At 38.2% G+C, this 21714-nt stretch overlaps 1 protein-coding gene across 1 annotated transcript in view; it reads right to left on the bottom strand.

Annotated features, from left to right (window-relative positions):
- LOC150090449 (uncharacterized) overlaps positions 1-21714 on the bottom strand; it is a 420985-nt gene that overhangs the window by 110763 nt on the left and 288508 nt on the right. Inside the window, exon 18 of the mRNA XM_090390317.1 lies at positions 2962-3049. Within this exon, the coding sequence (XP_090246443.1) occupies positions 2962-3049 (88 nt within the window). The remainder of the gene's footprint in view (positions 1-2961; positions 3050-21714) is intronic.

Here is a 21714-nt window from a genome sequence, read left to right as displayed (position 1 = left end):
GTTTCTTGTACCTTGTAATTAGCTTTCTATTGTTCTCATGTGTTGGGATTGGAATGAGATGCTGAAATCATCTACATAAAGAGCTGTATTTATGGTAGATGGTATCTGTTGGGTTATCGAATTTATTTTTATTGCAAACAGGGTAACACTCCTTGTAGACAAATTTTTGATAGTGTAGTGTGTATTCATACCTAGAAGGTCCGGCACTGTAAAAATTTCTGGATGAAAATAGGGATATGTCCTCTTAGGTTTAAGTCATATATGTCCCAGATAATACCACAGCACCAGGCTGTATTGCAGGCTTTCTGGATATCGAAACATACCATGACTAAATGCTCTTTTCTAATGAAAGCATTCCATATGTTGTTTTCTATTTTAATTAGGAGGTCCAATATTGATCTATGTGTCCTGAAACCATACTGTGCTGGGCTCAAAAGGTTATAGTTTTCTAGGTACCACATAAATCTTGCATTTATGACCTTTTACATTAATTTACTGTCCAATAGCTGAGTGCTACTGGATGGTAGTTGCTTGGATTAGTAGGATCTTTGCCAGGTTTTGAGAAAGTGTGGATAATAGAATAGTGCCACATGTTAAAAAACTCATGCTCCATATAAATTATGGAGCATGAGTTTCCTAATGTGGAAGATTATGTAGTAGAGATTGTAATGATTTCTTGCCCCTAGTTTCTTTATCATCATATAATTGATCATATACATAAAATTCACAGAACCAACTTTTCTCCTTCAACTTAAGTTTTCTGGAAATACCTCCCTTCACATGTATTAATTTTCATTACTAAATAAATTCTACAGAAATTCAAGTCTAATGTCAACAAATATCTTCTTTCATCTTCTCAACCTTCAACCAATACAAGGTATTAAAGTACCGTAGGTTCTAATACTTTTTGTGTTTGGGGTTTTTATAATTAAAAAAAAAAAAAAAAGAAGCATATCATATCGCTACATCAGACGTCACATGGAAGAACTCGAAGAAGTGGAAGAACCCACATTATGAAACTGTCACATCACTATTGAAGAAATTGGCTTGGACTGCAAGATTAGTGCATATTTTCATTATCAAGGATTTGCACTTTCAAGGAATGTGTGCTTGGTGAATTCCTCTGTGTTTAATACCAAAACTAAACAAATGACAATGTTTCTTCCATGCTTTGTATACACAGTGTGAGTATGAAGGAGATGCATTTTGAGAACACAGTGACATACACACTACATACTAACACAAATTCAACTTGGCACCACACAGGCTCACCTCAACTGAAGAAAGTCTATACTCGAACGTCAGACAGGACAGTGTTACTATTTTCTGGGATCATAAAGGAGTGCATTTAGAACATCATCTGGAGAAAGAACAACAGTAATGAATGAAAAATACTGTGATGTGCTTCTGAACCAATTAAAACTAACAATTAGAAAGAATGTTGTGGTTTACTGTCCTCAGGTGTGTGCCTGCAGCACAATAACTGTCTTCATACCATCCATTCTAAATATTTACCAGGCTTAGTTCCATGTGATTATCATCATTTTTTTTTTTTTTTTTTTTTTGGCCAATAAAAGATGCACTAAGAGGATATCACCACATGATGCACAAAATCCAGTAACAATACTTGTAAATCACTGTAATTGTGAACCTTGACTGTATGTAGAATCACAAGGTATATACAGGAAATTTTATTTATGCAGGTGCATGTTGGGCTATTACTACCATGATGATTGCATTCTTGACTAATTACAGACTCTGAATTTCTGTTTGTTGTTTAAATTTTTTTTCCTTTCAAAATGGAATAACAATTAATTACACACAACAATCATTAAAGTTTATTTCCTTCTTCCAGAAACATAAATTTTTATTCATGTTAAAAATTGTTATTCTTTATAATAATTTTAATTGTTATTATGCTATTAAAATATATCTAAATAACACTATTAATGGCATTTATACCAGCATTTCCAGAAAAAATTTTACTTTCAAACAGGTGAAACACCAAAAAAAATGAAAATTTTCAAAAGTGACAAAGAAAATATGCATGCAAAGTAAGGACAGATGTAACCACCACCTCTAGTAAAAACAGTACACCACATTCACATTCATCTATTTAATAAATTGTTTATCATAATATAATCTATATATAAATATACATATAATAATCTGTCTGGAATGCTCTTTGTACTTGAATAACACAAAGGAATAACGCATGCTTTTGACCTGATTTATTTTGCAATAGGTTTTATTTAGCAGTAAAACCAAGGGAAAAAAAAAAAATTTGCAGTAAAATTTTCCAAAACATTTTCAGACTGATTTTCTAAATTTCCATTTTTTTTTAAAACGGTTCTGGCAAAATAATTGAAATTTTTTTAAAGGCCAATATAGTCATACATGTAAAAAATTACCAAATCTTATTTTTAGCTATTTTTTAAATACATTTTATTACCCAATCCATCCCACTGACATCTTAGCAAAGGGAGTCGAGGGAGAGGATTTTGTTATTACTTTGATATTAACCGTTACTTCTTCTCTGAAATAGTTTTGGCAAAAGGTAATAATCATATATAAGCAAGCAATAAAGCAAACAAAACTGCCATCAGTTAAATAAGTCTACAGAATAAATATTCTTGTGTGTAGCTAAAATTCTTAAAAAGTCAGTGTGGCACCATAAAAGTTTGAGTTGTCTTTTATGGCAAAAGAAGATTTTTCATAACATAAAATGCTGAACTGAACTTGCCAGATATTATATTTTTAATACTAGTAATATTCACACAAAAAAGTCATTAAAAAATTTTGGTATTCACAAATTACACAATTTTGTTCAAACTTAACAAAAGTAAACTATTATCATACAATTGGGAATTCAATTTTACTTTACCAAATATCACATATTAAGAAAGTTGAAACATCTTTCAACTGGCTACTAATTAACCTAAAAAAAAAATTTAGACTTACACTGCACAGTGAAGTGGAGAAAATGGATTACCTCGAAATTCCTTATTTATATACTGATCTAGCAATAAATATACACAGCTTTCATGACCTAAAAATAATACAAAAATGTTATATATTAAAAATAAAAATAATTTTATAAAAATGCTAGCTGACTATATATAAGAGTAAATTTATACTTTGTCTTTTAAAGCAATCAAAAAAATTTCTGAAGAATTGAACACTAATTCATTAAAATTTTATTTAATAAAATCCAAAAATAACAAACCCATGAATGACTGACCAATCACCATGTTAAATACTCTGAGAGCTATATTGTAATAGGATGTTTGCAGAATTCAAAAGTATAAATCGAATAAATTAAATAATCCAGATGATTGGCAACTATTAAGACCTTGAATTATTTTTCATACCATGGCCACTTTACACAAGACTTTTACTGTTCAAGCTTTAGGCCTAAATGGATGTCAGGTGAACTAATGAGACTCGTGGTAGAGAAGAAAACTCTAGGAATGCATATAAATTATCAGGAGACACAGAAACCTATGGTAGATATAAGCTATTCTCTAATCAAGTCACAAAGGAGGTCAGGCAAGAGAAGGCAGATTACAAGAAATCTTTGGCAAGGATGCAAAGAGGAACAGCAAAGACTGCTTTACTTATGTAAACGCCAGAAGGAAAGAGATGACACTTCTGTTGACAATTCTGCTCAGGTAGCTGACAAATTGAATCACTATTTTGCTTCTACATTCACACTCGAGAAGTTATTAAGGGAGGAGGATGCAGAAATTTATCAAAATGTAACAGGGAGCTAAAGGATTTTGTAATAACTGAGAACAAAGCGGAGCACAAACTGTTAAAGATAAACATAAGAAAGGCACCTGGGGTGGATGGGATCTATCCCATCATATATTAAAGGAGGCAGTAAAGTAAAGGAAGTAAGCAAACACTTACCCATGATTATGAGAGCATCCTTGGACTCAGGGGAAGTCCACACGAACTTGATGTGCAACTGCATCCCCAATTCACAAAGGGGATCAAAGAGTGACGAGTAATTACAGACTTGTTAGTTTAACTTCCGTTTCAGGAAAAATAATGGAGCCACTAGTTAAAAAAGCACTGCAGGATCAGCTAAACAAGACTACTGTTAAAGTTCAGATAAAGCATGGGTTTGTTCAGGGGAAGTCTTGTCCGACCAATTTGACTGGATACTATGATGTAGTTACAAAGGAACTAGTTGCAAAAAAAAAAAAAATTTGCTATCATATACTTGGATTTTAGGAAAGCTTGTGATACAGTTGCACGTGGAACACTACTGTACAAATTGGAGCAGTATGGCTTTAAGGGCGAGTTGCTATAATGGATAAAAGGATGGTTGAGTGGGAGAAGACAGATATTCATAATCAATGGACACTGCTCTTTGTGGACTAATGTTATTAGTGGAGTTTTCAGGGTTCTGTTGGGGCCATTGTTATTTTGTATATTTATTCAATGATATTGATGAAGATATATCAGTCATGTCAAAGTTTGCAGATGATACAAAGGTTGGCAGGGTTATAAATATAATAATGTGATTACTATAATAATAATGACAGATAGTATGAATCAGAGCTGTAATGCTCAATATGTTCTACTTTGATATTAATATTTGTAAAATAATAATGACAGTATGCTACTACAACAGGATCTGGCCTTAGTTGCTAATGCTCCTAAAAACCAAATAACAACAAACAACAACAAAACAACAGGATCTAGAAATATTGGACACATGATCTGAAAAGTGGCAACTGAAGTTTAACATTGAGACAAATGCAATGTACTGCAAATGGGTAGCAGTAACCCAGAGTAACATACCAACTGTGCAGTACTACACTCAAGGAAGTGGAGAATGAAAAAGAAAGAACTGGGAGTAATTGTGTGGTCAGATATGAAGTTTTTTGAGCATTTTTTGAGCAAAAAAAAGAGTAGCTCATGGGGTCTTTTCAATGACAGATAGAAATTTTGCTAGCAGGGATAAGGAGGTGATTATCCCCTTGTATAATATAAGGTGATAGTCAGGCCACATCTCGAGTGCTGCATACAGGTCTGAAGGCCTCATTTTAGGAAGGATGTAAAGTGCTGGAACAAGTACAGAGGAGGGCAACGAGATTGGTGAGTGGAACAAAGGGTTTCTCTTACCAATAAAGGCTTAAGTTCTATAAATTGCAGGGGCTGGAGACTAGGCACCTGCGAGGTGATTTAACTGAGGTGTATAAGGCCTTGAATGGTTTGGGTAAGCTCAATGCTAATGGGATTCTTCTTCTTCTTTGCTCAGATTACACACCTGAGGGGACATAAATTCAAATTGAGGAAAGACAGTTGTAGAATAGATGTGCAGAAATTTGCCTTTAGCCAGTAGGTGGCTGATTACTGGAACAAGATTCCATCTGTTGTTGTAGAGGTTGAGAGCATAAATAAATTCAAGGAAGAACTAAAGAAACTTTTGGAGTGAATGAGAAGGTTTTTTTTTTTTTTTTTTTGCTTTAGCATTAGCATTAGTAGAGGCATTTGATGCAAGAAAGCAAGCTTATGCAGCATCAGCCAAAAAAAAAAATAAATAATAATAAATAAATAAATAAAAAATAACCACTTCCACTTCACCCCTCTGTTCGTTCGAAATACCTGTCCAGCTGAGCCTTAAACTTATTTAGGCTATCAACTTCCACGACAAGGGATGGAAGTCTATTCCACCAACCAACCACCCGCTGGCTAAAGGCAAATTTCCTCATGTCTATCCTACATCTGTCTTTTCTCAATTTGAATTCATGCCCTCTCAGGTGATTATTCTGAGCAATAGGAAGAATCCCATCAGCATTGAGCATGCTCAAACCATTCAAGGCTTTATACACCTCTAAGATCACCTCGCTGGTGCCTAGTCCCCAGACACTGTAATTTGCAAAACTTAAGCCTTTCTTCGTAAGAGCACCCCTTTGTTCCATTCCCTAATCTTGTTGCCCTTCTCTGTACTCGTTCCAGCATCTCTACATCCTTCTTGAAATGAGACCTCCAGACCTGTATACAGTACTCTAGGTGTGGCCTGACCATTGCCTTATACAAGGGAATAATCACCTCATTATCCCTGCTAGAAAAATTCCTATATATCATCGACAATACACCATGAGCTACTCTTGCAGCTCGTCTGCACTGCTCAGAAAACTTCATATCTGCCTGCACAACCACTCCCAGGTCCCTTTCATTCTCTACCACTGTCAGTGTAGTACCACAGAGTTGATATGTTGCTCTGGGGTTGCTGTCTCCCATATGTAGTACTTTACATTTGTCAATGTTAAACTTCATTTGCCACCTCTCAGCCCATCTGCTCAACCTTTCCAGATCCTGTTGCAGTAGCATAGTGTCAGTAGTGTCCTTGACAACCCTGCCAACCTTCGTATCGTCTGCAAACTTGGACATTAAGCTTGATATACCATCATCAATATCATTTATAAATACAGAAAACAATAATGGACACAATACTGAACCCTAAGGGACTCCACTAATAACATTAGTCCACGATGAGCAGTGTCCATTGATTACCACTCTGTCTTCTCACCCTCAACCACCCCTTTATCCATAGCAGCAATTTGCCTCCAATGCCACACTGCTCCAATTTGTGCAGCAGTCTTCCATGTGCAACAGTATCAAAAGCCTTTCTAAGATCCAAGTATATAATATCAAAGTTATTCCCTGCATCCAGTTCTTTTGTAACTGCATCATAGTATCCAATCAAATTGGTCTGGCAAGACTTCCCCTTAACAAAACCATGCTGTGTCTGAGCTATAACTGAAGTCTTGTCTGGATGATCCTGCAGTGCTTCTTTAACCAGTGCCTCCATACGCCTCCAGAGGCATATGATGCTTTCTTGCATCATATGCCTCTACTAAGTGCTAAGGACAAATATTGAAAAAACAAAAGAGTATAAGTGATCTCTCTCTCTCTCTCTCTCTCTCTCTCTCAAAAATAAATTCCTTGAAGTAGAAAAATATGGCATACATTATGACCAGAAATCACAATAGAATAAAGGAGATAATTTACATTAAGTGAACACTTCTGAATTTGAATATAAATGTCAGAAAGTAAGCCAGCTACAGAAAAATATTTTTTGTAGCTCACATGTAATTACAGACCTGTTAGTTTAACTTCTGTTCCAGGGAAAGTAATGGAGGCACCGGTTAAAGAAGCTTGCAGGATAATCTAGACAAAGCTTCAGTTATAGCTCAGACAAAGCATGGGTTTGTTAAATGAAAGTCTTGTTTGACCAATTTGATTGGATAATATGATGTAGTCAGTGATCACAGTGTGCTGAAGTGGGATTTACTCAAAGAGGTAACTACCATTAGGGGTAAAGGGAAGGGTTATTGCTTCCGTAAAGGCGGCTACAATGGACAGAGACAGTATTTAAATTCTATACAGTGGGACCAACTGATGATGTTACCAACAGCAAATTCAAAATGGGAAGCATTCAAAGAACTTATCTTGGAAGCTACTAGGCATTACATACCAACTAAGAAATATTGTTCAAGGTTTAGGCCAAAATGGATGTCAGATGAACTAATGAGGCATATGGCAGAGAAGAAAAATGCATGGGATACATACAAATTAACACATGACACAGAAGCCTATGATAGATACAAGTTGATATGCAACCAAGTTACAAAGGAGGTTAGGCAGGCGAAGGCAGATTACGAGAAATCCTTGGCAAGGGATGCAAAGAAAAACAGCAAAGAGTTCTTTACTTATGTAAACTCTAGAAGGAAGGGGATGAATCAGATTGGTCCACTTGATATTGATGGGTCAAGTGTTGATGATCCTGCTCAGGTAGCTAACAAACTAAATGAATAGTTTGCATCGACATTCACACATGAGGAGTTATTCAGCGAGGGGAATGCCAGAGGTGTATTCAACTCTAGCAGTAAGCTACAGAATCTTGAAATAACTGGGAGTAAAGTGGAGGAGAAACTGTTGAAGATAAACACAAGAAAGGCACCCCGGGGTGGATGGGATCTATCCAGTTATATTAAAGGAGGCAGCAAAGGAAGTAAGCAAACCCTTAGCCATAATTATGAGAGCTTCCTTGGACTCAGGGGAGGTACCCATAGACTGGAAATGTGCAAATGTGACCCCAATTCACAAAGGAGGATCAAAGGCTGACACAAGTAATTATAGACCTGTGAGCTTAACTTCTGTTCCAGGAAAATTAATGGAGGCACTGGTTAAAGAAGCACTGCAGGATCATTTAGACAAGACTTCAGTTATAGCTCAGACACAGCATGGTTTTGTTAAGGGGAAGTCTTGCCTGACCAACTTGATTGGATACTATGATGCAGTCACAAAAGAACTGGATGCAGGGAATAACTTTGATATTATATACTTGGATCTTAGAAAGGCTTTTGATACTGTTGCACATGGAAGACTGCTACACAAATTGGAGCAGTGTGACATTGGAGGCAAATTGCTGCTATGGATAAAGGGGTGGTTGAGGGGGAGAAGACAGAGAGTGGTAATCAATGGACACTGCTCATCGTGGACTGATGTTATTAGTGGAGTCCCTCAGGGCTCAGTGTTGGGTCCATTATTGTTTTCTGTATTTATAAATGATATTGATGATGGTATATCGGGCTTAATGTCCAAGTTTGCAGACGATACAAAGGTTGGCAGGGTTGTCAAGGACACTACTGACACTATGCTGCTGCAACAGGATCTGGAAAGGTTGAGCAGATGGGCTGAGAGGTGGCAAATGAAGTTTAACATTGACAAATGTAAAGTACTACACATGGGAAACAGCAACCCCAGAGCAACGTATCAACTTTGTGGTACTACACTGAGAGTGGTAGAGAATGAAAGGGACTTGGGGGTGGTTGTGCAGGCAGATATGAAGTTCTCTGAGCAGTGCAGACGGGCTGCAAGAGTAGCTCATGGAGTATTGTCAATGATATACAGGAACTTTTCCAGCAGGGATAAGGAGGTGATTATTCCATTGTATAAGGCGATGGTCAGGCCACACCTAGAGTACTGTATACAGGTCTGGAGGCCTCATTTCAAGAAGGATGTAGAGCTGCTGGAACGAGTACAGAGAAGGGCAACAAGATTAGTGAATGGAACAAAGGGGTGCTCTTATGAAGAAAGGCTTAAGTTTTGCAAATTACAGTGTCTGGAGACTAGGCACCAGCGAGGTGATCTGATAGAGGTGTATAAAGCCTTGAATGGTTTAAGCATGCTCAATGCTGATGGGATTTTTCCTCTAGCTCAGAAAAATCACCTGAGAGGGCATAAATTCAAATTGAGGAAAGACGGATGTAGGATAGACGTGCGGAAATTTGCCTTTAGCCAGTGGGTGGTTGGTTGGTGGAACAGACTTCCATCCCTTGTGGTGGAGGTTGACAGCCTAAATAAGTTTAAGGCTCAGCTGGACAGGTATTTTGAACGAACAGACTGGTGAAGTGGAAGTGGGATTTTTTTTTTTTTTTTTTGGCTGATGCTGCATAAGCTTGCTTTCTTGCATCAAATGCCTCTACTAATGCTAATGCTTGCAGGATAATCTAGACAAAGCTTCAGTTATAGCTCAGACAAAGCATGGGTTTGTTAAATGAAAGTCTTGTTTGACCAATTTGATTGGATAATATGATGTAGTCACAAAAGGAACTAGATGCAAAGAATAATTTTGATATCATATATTTGGATCTTAGAAAGGCTTTTGATACTGTTGCACATGGAAGACTGCTGCACAAATTGGAGCAGTGTGGCACTGGAGGCAAATTGCTGCTATGGATAAAGGGATGGTTGAGTGGGAGAAGACAAAGAGTGGTAATCAATGGACACTGCTATTTGTAAACTAATGTTATTAGTGGAGTCCCCAGAGTTCAGTGTTATGTCCATTGTTGTTTTCTGTATTCATTAATGATATTGATGATGGTATATCAGGCTTAATGTCCAGGTTTGCAGATGATACAAAGGTCAGCAGGGTTGTTAATGACACTAATGACAATACGCTGCTGCAACAGGGTCTAAAAAAGTTGAGTAGATGGGCTGAGAGGTGGCAACTGAAGTTTAACGTTGACAAATGTAAAGTAGTGCATATTGGAAGCAGCAACCCCAGAGTAACGTATCAACTGTGTGGTACTACACCGACAGAGGTAGAGAGTGAAAAGGACCTGGGGGGTAATTGTGCAGGCAGATATGAAGTTTTCTGAGCAGTGCAGACGGTCTGCAAGATTAGTGTGTGTGTGTGTGTGTGTGTGTGTGTGTGTGTGTGTGTGTGTGTGTGTGTGTGTGTGTGTGTGTGTGTGTGTGTGTGTGTGTGTGTGTGTGTGTGTGTTTAGGGGTGCATAAGCTGGCAGGGCTATAGTGCACCTATTCATAAGGTAAAAACAAAGTTCAGATGTAACTCTGATTTTTATTATCAAGATCTTTTAGAATTTTTTTTATAAAAGAGAAAAATTCATTGATGTTTGCATCCTCTCCAATATGTCATTGTGTCATCAGTTCTCGTAGATTTGTCAAAGAAAACAGGATGGATATTCTGTCATGTTGATAGTGTGGACATTCAATCAGGATACGTTTCACTGTCAAAAAGTGCTGAACAGTGTGGACACTTAGGAGGATCCTCACCTGTCAGTAGATGGAGGTGAGTCAGATATGTTTGTCCTATTCGTGCAAGTACCACTTCTTCTCTTTGCACTGTTTTCATGCTAGAGCACCAAAACTTTGGTTCCTGTTTTAATTGGTAGAGTTTATTATTGGTTTGGGTGTGCCATTGCTCTTTCAACTGTATGGGACATGCTGTTTGTATGATGTGATTATAGTCAGAGGATGGGGCTGGGGCAGAGGTTAAATCAAAAGCTGTTGGATTTTTGGCAGTTTTGTCAGCTAGTTCATTCTCCTTTATCCACGAATGTGCAGGGATCCAGCAAAAGGTCACTGATTGGTGACTTTCTTCAATTTTCAGTAGGAGACTTCTGATTTGATTTAAGACAGAGTGAATCTTGTAAGAAGAAGAGTTTTTGACTGCTGTAATTGAGGTCAGTGAGTCCAAATATAATAAGTATTCTACAGAAGGGTAGTGATTCACCTTTTCTAAGGCTAATTTTATTGCATGGAGTTCTGCTGATAAGCTGCTATACTCAGGTGGAAGAACAGCCAAAATAATTGTAGAAGGAAATACTGCAGTTGCTCCAATGGCTGATTTGTTATTGTTTGTTTGTTATTTGGTTTTTAGGAGCATTAGCAACTAAGACAATATTGCTCAGGGAATATGCGGTGGTCATTCCCTGACCTTTCCGCATCCTCCGTATTTGGTGGTTATGGGCTCGAACCCCGGTCTAATCAAGAAGCATGTGCTACACACTGCTGCTCCTTCCCACCTGGCTATGGAGGCGCCCTTCAATGGCTGAATATGATTTGGAGCCATCAGTATATATTCAGCATATTTTTTCAGCAAAATATTTTCAGTACATTTTTGAATATGGTTTGCATGGAGTTGTTTAACACTGATCATGGGTAGGCGATTCTTTCCCCACTTGTGAAGATAAGTATCGCAGGTTGGTTGTGGAGGGGGAGTCCACGTCGGTTGTGAGTCATTCATTACTTGTTGCCTGTTGACAATAGGAACATTCAAACTCTGTGTTAATTCAATAAGGCGTAAGCCTGCTGGTCTTATTTTAGTGGGTTTGTTACTATAGAGATTTTTCAGTGATGGATTAAAGAGGTATGGCTCAATAGGAACTTTGTATTCGAGCTGCATACTTAAGAAGCAGAGTTTTTCTGCAAAGGTAAAGAGGGGACTCATTAGCTTCAATGTATAAACTATGAGTAGGGGATGTCCTGAAAGCACCAAGTGCAATCCGCAATGTACTATGCTGTATAGGATCTAGCCATTGTAGTGTACTCTTACGGGCAGAATCAAAGTGGAGCACTATAATCTGATTGGGATCTGACCAATGCTCTATATAAGAGCAATAAAGATGTATGGTCTGCTCCCCAAGACAATACAGATAAAGCTCTTAGCACGTTTAGTTTTTTGAGGCAGGATATACGCAGAAATTTAATGTGCTCAAGGAAATTTAATTTTCTGTCAAGGATTAATCCCAAGAATCTGATGTTGTTAGTCACTGGAATGGTAAAGACATCTGAAATTCAGGATCTGTATGCATTTTCTGTTGATTACAAAAGTGGATTGCAACAGTCTTCTGCTGTGATAGACGACAGCCATTTAACTCTGATCACCTTTGGACTTTATTCAAGGATATCTGCAGTTGCCATTCAATGGAGCTCATGTTCTGAGAATGGCAAGAAATAGAGAGATCATCAGCATAAAGGTAGGTCTGAACAGTATTTGGAAGTTCTTTTGTGATGGAATCGATTCTAAAGGCAAAAAGGGTTGCACTCAGTACAGACCCCTGTGGCACTCCTTCTTCCTGTAAAAATGTTGTAGAAAGCGAGTTGTGGTATTGAACTTGGAACGAACAATTCTGGAGAAAGTTTCTGATGAATATAAGAAGGTTGCCTCGTAGATCAAGAGCATGGAAGTCACTGAAAATGCCACAATGCCAAGTAGTATCAAATGCCTTCTCTATGTCTATGGAAACCATAACAAGATGTTCATTTTTTCCAAAGGCATTACAAATTGCAGACTCAGCTTTAATCATGAGATCTAAGGAGGACCTGTTCTTTCGAAAGCCATGTTGATTATTACTAATTAGTTTTTGTATTTTGATGATCCAAACAAGACAATTATGGATCATTTTTTAAGTAATTTACCGAGGCAACTGGATAGGGAAATAGGTCTATAACTGTTAGGATCTTTTCCAGGTTTCAAAAAGGCAAGAACTGTAGCATGATGCCAAGAGCTGGGATAAATGTTTTCCATAAATATTCGGTTATAGTACATCAGCAGTATTTGTTTTGTCACCAAGGTTATGTAACATGATATAAGATATTCCATCTGGCCCAGTGGCACTGTTGCATGTTGTTTTAATGGCGTATAGAAATTCAGAAAATTAAAGAGGCTGATTATACGGAAGGAAAACTGAAGGTCGAAAGTTGATGGCTCGTTGTTCAGTCTTGGTCTTTATTTTCTGAAAATCTGGAGAATAAGTTGATGCCGCTGAAACTTGGGCAAAGGTTTTGCCCAAGGCATTTGCTATGTCCTCAGGAGCAGAGAGTTCTTGCCCATTCCATGAAAGAATTGGTGAAGGGGTGGTTGGAAATTTGCCAGAAATCTGCCTGATTTTCTTCCATATTAACCTGGAGTTAGGGTTTCTATTTATGGTAGATGCAAATGAAATCCAAGAATTCTTCTTGGCTTGTCTTTGAATGAGACCTGCTTTTGCCCTTGGCTTCTTGTAGTTAATTAGATTAGCTGTGGTTGGGTATCTACAAAATAAATTTCATGCTTTCTTTTTTTTAACTTCTTTGCTTTTGTGCATTGTTCATTCAACCAATAGTTAAGGTGCTGTCGGGACTGGGGGTTTGATAATGGAATTGAACATTTAGTTACAGATAGTAGGTGTGAAGTGATATAATATGTGGCTTCATCTATTAATTGCGCTCATATAAATTTCTCATCCAGGGTGACAGCTGACTGAAATTTGACCCAGTTGGCTTGAGAGAACTTCCATTTCCTGCAGGGTTGGGCTACTAGTGGTTGTGCAATGAGCAGATCACGAATAATTGGAAAATGGTCACTGCCCATGGGGTTGTCCATGACAGACTATTCCATGATTGGAAACAGAATTGGGGAGCATATGGAGAGATCGATTGCAGACGTTTGTCCAGCTGGTAATTGTATGTGAGTGGGTAGACCTGTATTAAGAATGGTAAGGTTTTGCTTATTCAGAAATGTTTCAATTAGTCAACCATGCCTATCTAATTTAGTCGATCCCCATAAAGGGTGGTGGCTATTGAAATCTCCCAAGAGATAGACAGGTGAAGGTAACTGCATTAGCAGGTTTTCAAGATCTTGGAAAGAAAAGGTGTTCGTGGGAGATATTGATACTAGTGTTAACGCAATCTGGGCTATCAAACGTATGGTAACAACTTCAATTTCAGCTTGTAGAACAATTTGCTTGGTTGGGATCTTTGAGCTAACCAAGATAGCCACACCTCCATGGGCAGCATTTGAAGTATTACGATATTGTCAATAGATAGAATAGTTCTTTATGGTAGTAGAAATTTGAGGAGTTAGATATGTTTCCTGTAGACAAAAACCAACTGGCGAGTAGCGGATAATTAAATCTTGAATATCGTTAAGGTTGCTACGAAATCCTCTACAATTCCATTGTAAAATATAATGGCATTATTGGTGTTTAACAGAAGAAGCTGTATTTATTTTTTTTTTTTTTGATGTGACTGATTTATGGCATTCAGGCTTCAGTTTTTCTTTTTTGGAGAAGAATGGTCAACTAGTGTCCATATCTTCTTCTGCATATATCCCTAAGATTGAATCTTCCTGTCTGGATGAGTCAGTTGTATCCATAGATGTGTCCTGAATATTCATTTTTATGTTTGAGCCTCAGTTATTTGATGTAGCATCAATCATTGGAGGAGGAGAAGGAGATTTCAAAGGTACTGTAAATGCAGTATTGCTTGCCTGGTTCAAGTGCTTGGGGATACTGGACTGTTGCTGAGAGAGAACAGTATGAGCCCAGTCAGAGATTGAAGTGCTGTAAGGGACTGTAACATCAGTTTGGATAGTTTGGTTTGGATTTTATTGGCGCATTAGCAACTAAGGCTATAATGTGCCAAGACCAACAGTCTGGGTAGCCACTGACTGATATTTTTGCACCACACTGGAGTATGTACGTTTAGAAATACTGGGAGCAATTAATTTCCTTACTTCTTGAAAGTTTACTTTATTTTCAATCTTGTATTTTACAATTTTCTTTTCAGTTTTCCATTTTGTTGCACGTCCTAGAATAAGCAGGATCGTTGCCTTTACAGTCAGGGCAGGTCATTTCTGTTCCCAAACAATCACTTTGAGTGTGATCGGAGAACCCACAGTTCAGACAAACTGGGTTTCCTTTGCATGCCGTTTGAGAGTGACCATATTTTTGGCACTTATAACATCTCAATGGATTAGGTATGTAGGGTCGAATGCAGCAAAGAAAATAACTTGCTTTTATGGAAGAAGGTAGGTTTGGGGTATTAAAAGTGAGTATAATATTTCTTGTAGATGCGAGTTGTTGTTGTTATTTGGTTTTTAGGAGCATTAGCAACTAAGGCCATATTGCTCCGGGGATATGCGGTGGTCATTCCCTGACCTTTCTGCATCCTCCATATTTGGTGGCTCACGGGCTCGAACCCCCGGTCTAATCAAAAAGCGTGTGCTACGCACTACTGCTCCTGCCCACCTGGCTATTGAGGCGCTGTAGGTTCGAGTGTATTGTCCTTTTTAATCATTTTTCTTTTTACTGCAATTACATTTTGCTCCTGAAGTTCTTGACTTATCTCCTCCTCCGAGACATTCAATAGATCCCAGCTGGATATAACACCCTTAGATGTGTTTAGGGTACCATGGGGAGAAACTTTTACTGAAATTCCAGCAAAATTTATAACTTTCAGTAGATGTTCCGAATGTTTCCTGCTGATTGTTTCTACTACTGTCAGGGGACCGACTAGTTTCTACTAGTAGGTCCCCTGATTGTAGTTTCTTGACTGTTTTAGGAGATCCTGCAAGACTTTCGAGACTTCTTGGATAAGAAACGGAGACAATTTGGTGAGAAGCTGATCTGTAAGAGAGTGCATTATGAAAAATGCAGGAAAATCTGTCAGAGGAGTTGGTCTTAAACCTCTTGGGTTGAGACATATCATGTTCATTTTCTATGTCTGGCCAAGAGCTTCTTGGCTCTAGAGGAGAAAACTTACTGTGTTTCATATTTGCTCCTTTTGGCCCTTGGCAGATTAACTGTTCTGTCAAGGTTTCCGGCCCCTCCTAGGGAGGCAGGAGCAGTGCCTGGTGTGACCAAGCGAGAGGTAGTAGGTGTTAGTAATAAATATATAAGAAATAAAGAAAGGTGACTTCCTTTCTTGCTCTGTAAAGTACTTTTTTAACAAGAACTGTTATTAAATAAATAATTTTTTTAAGGAGAGGAATGAAAAAGAACTATGAAATCACTTTTTAGAAAACCACAATTTAAGCACAGAGAAATCACTGAGTCACAATCGCTTGACACCCGGGGCACAAGAGTAGCTCATGGTGTCTTGTCAATGATACACAGGAATTTTTCTAGCAGGGATAAGGAGGTGATTATCCCCATGTATAAAGCAGTGGTCAAGCCACACCTTTAGTACTGTATACAGGTCTGGAGGCCTCATTTTAAGAAGGATGTAGAGCTGTTGGAACGAGTAAAGATAAGAGCAACAAGATTAGTGAATGAAACAAAGGGTTGCTCTTACGAAGAAAGGCTTAAATTTTGCAAATTATAGTGTCTGGAGACAAGGCACCGGCGAGGTAATCTGATTGAGGAGTATAAAGCCTTGAATGGTTTGAGTATGCTTAATGCTGATGAGATTCTTCGTCTTGCTCAGAATAATCACCAGAGAGGGCATAAATTCGAATTGAGGAAAGACAGTTGTAGTATAGATGTGTGGACGTTTGCCTTTAACCAGCGAGGAGTTGATTGCTGGAATAAACTTCCATCTGTCGTTGTAGAAGTTCATAACTTAAACAGATTCAAGGCAGAACTAGACAAACATTTGGTGAATGTGTGAAATGAGAAGAAGGTGAGTGTTTTTTTTTTTTTTTTGGCTGATGCTATATAATTTGCTTTCTTGCATCATGTAGCCCTTGCTAATGCTAAGTATGCCCTGCTAGAAAAATTCCTGTATTTCATTGACAACATATCATGAGCTACTCTTCCAGACTATCTGCACTGCTCAGAAAACTTCATATCTGCCTGCACAATTACCCCCAGGTCCTTTTCATTCTCTACCACTGTCAGTGTGGTACCACAGAGTTCATACGTTACTCTGGGATTACTGCTTCCCATAGGTAGTACTTTACATTTGTCAATGTTAAACTTCAGTTGCCACCTCTCAGCCTATCTGCTCAACTTTTCTAGATCCTGTTGCAGCAGCGTAGTGTCATTAACAATCATGCCAACCTTCATATCATCTGTAAACTTGGACATTAATTAAGCCTGATATACCATCACAAATATCATTAATACATACAGAAAACAAAAATGGACCAAACACTGAATCACGAGGGACTTCACTAATAACATTAGTCCACGAAGAGCAGTATCCATTGATTACCACTCTTTGACTTCTCCCACTCAACCATCCCTTTATCCATAGCAGCAATTTGCCTCCAATGCCACACTGCTCAAATTTGTGCAGCAGTCTTCCATGTGCAACAGTATCAAAAGCCTTTCTAAGATCTAAATATATTATATCAAAGTTATTTCCTGCATCCAGTTCCTTTGTAACCACATCATAGTATCCAATCAAATTGACCAGGCAAGACTTCCCCTTAACAAAACCATGCTGTGTCCAAGCTATAACTGAATTCTTGTCTAGATGTTATTCAGGGAGGGAAATGCCAGATTTGAATACACCTCTGCCATTCCCCCTCCCTGAATAACTCCTTATGTGTGAATGTAGATGCAAAATACTGATTTAGTTTGTTAGCTAACTGAGCAGGATCATCAACAGTTGAACAATCAATATCCAGTGCACCAATCTGATTCATCCCTTTCCTACTAGAGTTTACATAGGTAAAGAACTCTTTCCTGTTTTTCTTTGCATCCTTAGCCAAAGATTTCTCATAATCTGCCTTTGCTTGCCTAATCTCCTTTGTGACTTGAGTACGGACCAGCTTATATCTATCATAGTTTTCCATGTCACCCATCAATTTATATCTATATCCCACGCATTTTTCTTCTCTGCCACATGTCTCATTAGTTCATCTGACATCAATTTAGGCCTAAATCTTGAACAATATTTCTTAGTTGGTATGAAAAGTCTAGTAGCTTCCAAGATTAATTCTTTGAATGCTTCCCATTTTGAATTTGCTGTTGGTAACATCATCAGTTGGTCCCACCGTATAGAATTTAAATACTGTCTCAGACCTCCGTAGTCGCCTTTACGAAAGCAAAAACCCTTCCCTTTACCCCTAATGGTAGTTACCTCTTTGAGTAAATCCCACTTCAGCACACAGTGATCAGTGCCACCTAGTGGTTCCTTTATCTGCAGAATCTTACTGCATGAAGAATTACTACTGATAATCAGATGAAGAGTATTACGCCCTCCAGTTTCCTCCTGAACATGCTGCTGTAGAAAACAATCATCCAATAAATCCACAAAAGCCTTGCTAGTGTGTGAATGACCAACCCTCAAATACTAATCAATATCTGGGAAATTAAAATTTCCCCTTTATAAGACTTTCTGATTTACTGGCACACTCCATTTCCCTGTATAGTTGTTTATTATACTCATTACGGTCATTAGGCCTATAACACACTCTACTCTCAATTTTGATTTCCCAGTGTTTATGTCACACCAAACGGAATCGACACTGAACTGTCCAGCCAAGTCGACTGGCTGTACTTCCTTGGATTTTATGTGTTTCTTAAGAATTTGCAGATAAAGGAACCACTAGGTGGCAGTGATCACAGTGTACTGATGTGAGATTTACTTAAAGATATAATCACCATCAGGGATAAAGGAAAGGGTTTTTGCTTCCGTAAAGCTGAGTACAGTGGTCTCAGACAGTTTTTAAATTCTGTACAGTGGGATAAAATGACAATGTTGCCAACAGTAAATTCTAAGTGGGAAGCATTCAAGGAATTAATCCTGGAAGCTACTAAAAGTTTCATACCTATTAAGAAATGTTGTTCAAGGTTTAGGCCTAAATGGTTATCAAATGAACTAATGAGGCTCGTGACAGAAAAGAAAAATGCATGGGATGCATAAAAATTATCAACCGACTTAGAAGCCTATGTCAGATATAAGATAGTCTGTAATCAGGTCACAAAGAAGGTTAGGCAGGCAAAGGCAGATTACGACCAGAAATCTTTGGCAAAAGATGCTAAGAAAAACAGCAAGGATTTCTTTACTTATATAAACTCTAAAAGGAAGGGGATGAATCTGATTGGTCCGCTTGATATCGATGGTTCGACTGTTGATGATCCTGCTCAGATATCAAACAAACTGAATGAGTATTTTGCATCTACATTTACACATGAGGAATTATTAAGGTTTGAAGATGGCAGAAGATTATCAAATTGTAGCAGGGTGCTTAATGATTTTGTGATAACTGAGAGCAAAGTAGAGGAGAAATTGTTGAAGTTAAACATAAGAAAAGCACCTGGGGTGAATAGGATTTATCCAGTTATATTAAAGGAGGCAACAAAGCAACTAAGCAAACCCTTAGCCATAATTATGAGAGCATCCTTGGACTCAGGGGAGGTTCCCATGGACTGGAGATGTGCAAATGTATCTACAATTCACAAAGGGGGGGATCGAAGGGTGACACAAGTAATTACAGACCAGTTAGTTTAACTTCTGTTCTGGGTATAATAATGGAGTCATCGGTTAAAGATGCATTGCAGGGGCTTAGAGGGGAACAGGTATCCTGTGTGTTATCAGACACTCAGCCTAAAACACTGATGGATCCAATATTTCTCTAATACAGAAGATTTATGAGAAGTCCGGTTGGCCTGCCTCCCTAAAATCCACTCATGCACACCTTCTCGATAGTAAGCCCTGTTACGTCACTTGGGTGGCAACGAACGTGTGGAGTGGTTCTCTTCAAGACGCCTGGTCAGTGTGAAGAGGAAAAGACCAAACCCTCCAGCATATGACAGCACAACAATACAAATGGCCCTCAGTCCCCAGCAGCTTTCACTCTCCCTCTTACGGCAGCAAGAGGATCAGAGTAGAAGCAGAGGGTGCTAAGAATCTCTGGGTACGACCAGGCTGCCATGCATGGAAACTGAACTTGGCCTGTTATAACGTACGATCACTCATCGGTGAAGACAGGATATTGGAGCTGGAAAAGGAATTAGAAAATGTGAATTGGAATATCATCAGTTTGGCTGAAACAAGAAGAAGAAATGAATCACTTAAGTTTATCAAGTGGAAATCTGCTGTACATCAATGGAAACCGTGAAGGGAGTGAAGGTGGAGTTGGGTTTCTGGTCCATAAAGATTTTAAAAACAACATTTTGGAATTCAAAAGTACATCACCAAGGGTGTCAAGACTAATACTCAAGATTTCTAAGAGGTACAAGCTAAAGATTATAATGATTTATGCACCAACATCGAGCCATGATGATGAAGAGGTTCAAGAAATGTACACCGAAATCGAGAGTCTTCTAGATGAGCAGAAAACCCACTACACTATTATTATGGGGGACTTCAATGCTAAGGTTGGAAAAAGGCAAAACAGCGCAGAAAGAGGAACTATAGGAAATTTTGGAATTGGTGAAAGAAATAAGAGAGGTGAAAGACTTGTGGAATTTGCAGAATCTCAAGCACAGTCAGTAATGAACACTTTTTTCAAGAAAAGGGTGAACAGAAAGTGGACATGGAAGAGTCCAAATGGATTAACAACTAATGAAATTGACTTCATCCTCACTAACAGAAGATATATTGTGAATGATGTTACCGTCCTGAATAAGGTAAATGTTGGAAGTGATCACAGAATGGTATCACAGAAAGGTGTACACTTGATATAGATGTAGGAATCTATATGGTGATCACAGAAAGGTGTACACTTGATATAGATGTAGGAAAGGAAAGGAAAAAACTGACTCGAGTAAATAATACAAAGGTCTTTGAGATAACAGAGGAGGAGAAAAGGCAGTATGTACTGGAACTTAAGAACAAGTTTCAGCTTCTGCAGACTGCTCAGGACCAAGATATCGATGAGGAATATGACAACTTTCTGAAAGTGATAAAGCCCAAGAAACCTATAGGGAAAAAGAAATCCATAAAAGAAAAAATTAGTCAAGAAACACTTGTCATGATGAACCAAAGATGACAAATGAAGAGCAAGAAAAACACTGACAGGGAGAAAATTGAGTATACTGAGTTATGCAAAGCCATAAGAAAGAGACTCAGTGAGGACATAAGAAGATTTAGCACAAGAAAAGTAGAACAAGCATTAAGGGAAAACAAAGGATTTAAATCAGCAGCCATGAGCAGTAATACAGAAAGACAAATGATACTGAAACTGAAGAATAGCGATGGTGTACTTATAAACAGCAGAGAAGGCATAATTCAAATAGCAGAAGACTACTATAGAGAATTATACATGGAGCGAGGGAATGATACCAGCAGTGGGGAAGATGGATTGCAAAGTAGCAACACATACGACATACCCGATATTCTTCCTGATGAGGTAGAACATGCATTGAAGAAAATGAAGAATCGGAAAGCCCCGGCGGAAGATGAAGTTACTGTAGAGTTGTTAAAATTGGGGGGGAAGAGACATAACACAAAAACTGGCAAGGATCTTCACAAAGTGCATTAGAAAAGGTGTGACGCCTGAGCAGTGGAATAATGCAATCATAGTTTTGCTGCATAAGAAAGGAGATAAATCAGAAATTGGAAATTATAGACAAATTAGCTTGTTATCCCACATCTACAAGTTGTTCACAAGGGTCATTACTAACAGATTAGAAAGAATACTTGATGAGAATCAACCGAAAGAGCAAGGCTGGCTTTAGGACAGGATTCTCAACTATGGATCACCTTCACGTAATATCACAGCTAATG

This window comes from Mastigoproctus giganteus, chromosome 2 (genome assembly GCF_048544385.1).
Source record: "Mastigoproctus giganteus isolate SK-2022 chromosome 2, ASM4854438v1, whole genome shotgun sequence".
Classification (NCBI taxonomy): domain Eukaryota; kingdom Metazoa; phylum Arthropoda; class Arachnida; order Uropygi; family Thelyphonidae; genus Mastigoproctus; species Mastigoproctus giganteus.
The sequence above is the reverse complement of the archived record's forward strand: the minus strand, read 5'-3'. Positions and strand labels throughout refer to the sequence as shown.